The sequence below is a fragment of the Aplysia californica genome, unplaced genomic scaffold (genome assembly GCF_000002075.1).
Source record: "Aplysia californica isolate F4 #8 unplaced genomic scaffold, AplCal3.0 scaffold00211, whole genome shotgun sequence".
Classification (NCBI taxonomy): domain Eukaryota; kingdom Metazoa; phylum Mollusca; class Gastropoda; order Aplysiida; family Aplysiidae; genus Aplysia; species Aplysia californica.
The window spans coordinates 125556-127269 of NW_004797481.1; the positions used below are offsets into that span (position 1 = coordinate 125556).

General features: G+C 42.9%; 1 protein-coding gene across 4 annotated transcripts in view; it reads right to left on the reverse strand.

Annotated features, from left to right (window-relative positions):
• The window catches only part of LOC101856899 (neuronal acetylcholine receptor subunit alpha-7), a 65304-nt gene that overhangs the window by 10495 nt on the left and 53095 nt on the right, over positions 1 to 1714 (reverse strand). For all 4 annotated transcript variants that reach the window (XM_035970028.1, XM_013083096.2, XM_013083095.2 and 1 more), the window contains 2 exons: positions 1000 to 1109; positions 315 to 571 (listed from right to left, as the gene is read on the reverse strand). In XM_035970028.1, the coding sequence (XP_035825921.1) occupies positions 315 to 571; positions 1000 to 1109 (367 nt within the window). The remainder of the gene's footprint in view (positions 1 to 314; positions 572 to 999; positions 1110 to 1714) is intronic.

Genomic DNA, 1714 nt, shown 5'->3' on the forward strand with positions numbered 1-1714 from the left:
TAGTAGTAGTAGTAGTAGTAGTAGTAGTAGTAGTAGTAGTAGTAGTAGTAGTATCGACAGAATGTGGCAATACACATTCAAGTGAGAATGGTATTTACTGCTTTTTTCTGTTAGCCTTTCTGGCCTGGAAGAGCTGGATCTTACATCAAGCTCAATATTTGTATGCTTTCTTTGTGTTAATCAAAAGCTACTCTTGAAGGTCTTGTTAGGCTAAGATAAGAGACTGTTTCACAGACAAATATGATAAGACAAACCGTACGCATAAAGTGACAAAAATCATTTCTATGAAACATCGAAAACATCGCAGCACTGACCAATTAGCATCCACTCCCCGTTCCGTATGAAACTGCTGAGGTCCCCGCCTTCAGAGCTGTCCTCAGTCAGGTTCAGCAGGCCCCCTACGTAAGTCCAGGAACCAAACTTGAGGTCACAGAGCTGGTCATCAAACGGGAACCACGTGATGTCGATGGCGCACGTGCTTTTGAACATCCCAGGCGGGACCCAGAGGTTGGAACCGTCGCTGCTGAGGACGACGTTTGTTGGGTACGTCTCGTCGAAATCTTCGCTGGCGCTGCAATTACAACAAAACGTTTAATGTTGTACGCCTCTATCTACACAACTGACATTGAATACATAATACCATGTATTCCCATTAGGTAGATGGCGGACTGTTTCGATCCTGTTCACCACGGCTAACATTGGTTTGTTTGAGACACTTACAAACACACAGAAGAAAGACAGTTGTTGTGGATTCAAAGGGTACTTGAACTTAGATTGTCGAATGTTCATGGCTTTTCGTCCTCTTGGTGTTGGGATATGGGTTTATACTGACCATCCTATCTTTTTGATGATATTGCTGCACAGAAAGGGGTGTTAAATCTGTTCACGATATAGCACATCAGACTTTGGTATATCATACCATACCTTACCGTACTGTACTATACCATATCACACCGTTTCGTCATACACCACCACACACTAGCATATCCGTAACCTCACCTGTTGTACATGAGAATGTCTGGGACCCAAACCAGAGACCTTGGCACAATGAGGGTAGAAACGTTACCAAAATCCTCAGCATTCCACTTTAGGTTGTAGGCATGCCAAGTCTGGAGACAATGAGAACACCAATGACACGGTTAGTTCAAAGTTAACAAGGCAATTACATTGTGCCTCTTGTAACAAGAAGCAAACGGGAACACTTAACAATTCTCAGATCTTAATGTTTCTCACATAATCAGGTATGTGGGCACGTAAGGTATTTTTTGCTCCTTCCTGGTCGACATGTCGTAGCGTAACGACAGTGAGGACCTTTGAACATTTGAATTGCTACCCTGGACTTTGAACGGGCACTCTTTTAAAAATATGTGCTTTAATGGGAAACAACATTTCTATAGCAGGTGCGCCTGTATTTTCATCTCAAGGAAACAGATACGCTGGCCTTCAAAAAGGTCCAGGCAAGGAGCACTAAGAAGACACTCAAGGAGCACTATGGGGGCAATATTTTTAACCGGCAAATAAAACTGGGAATTATCAAGACACGGGGGTAGAATATTGACAGGAAAACTCACAAGTAGTGATAGAGTTCCCTTTTAAAAAGTTATAAGTCCAAACAACGTAGATAAACATGTGAATAAGTGGGCAGCAAAGGGACCAGACAGACAGAAGACTGGGGGGGGGGGGTTGGTTTGTTTGTTTGTCATGGGGATTTTTT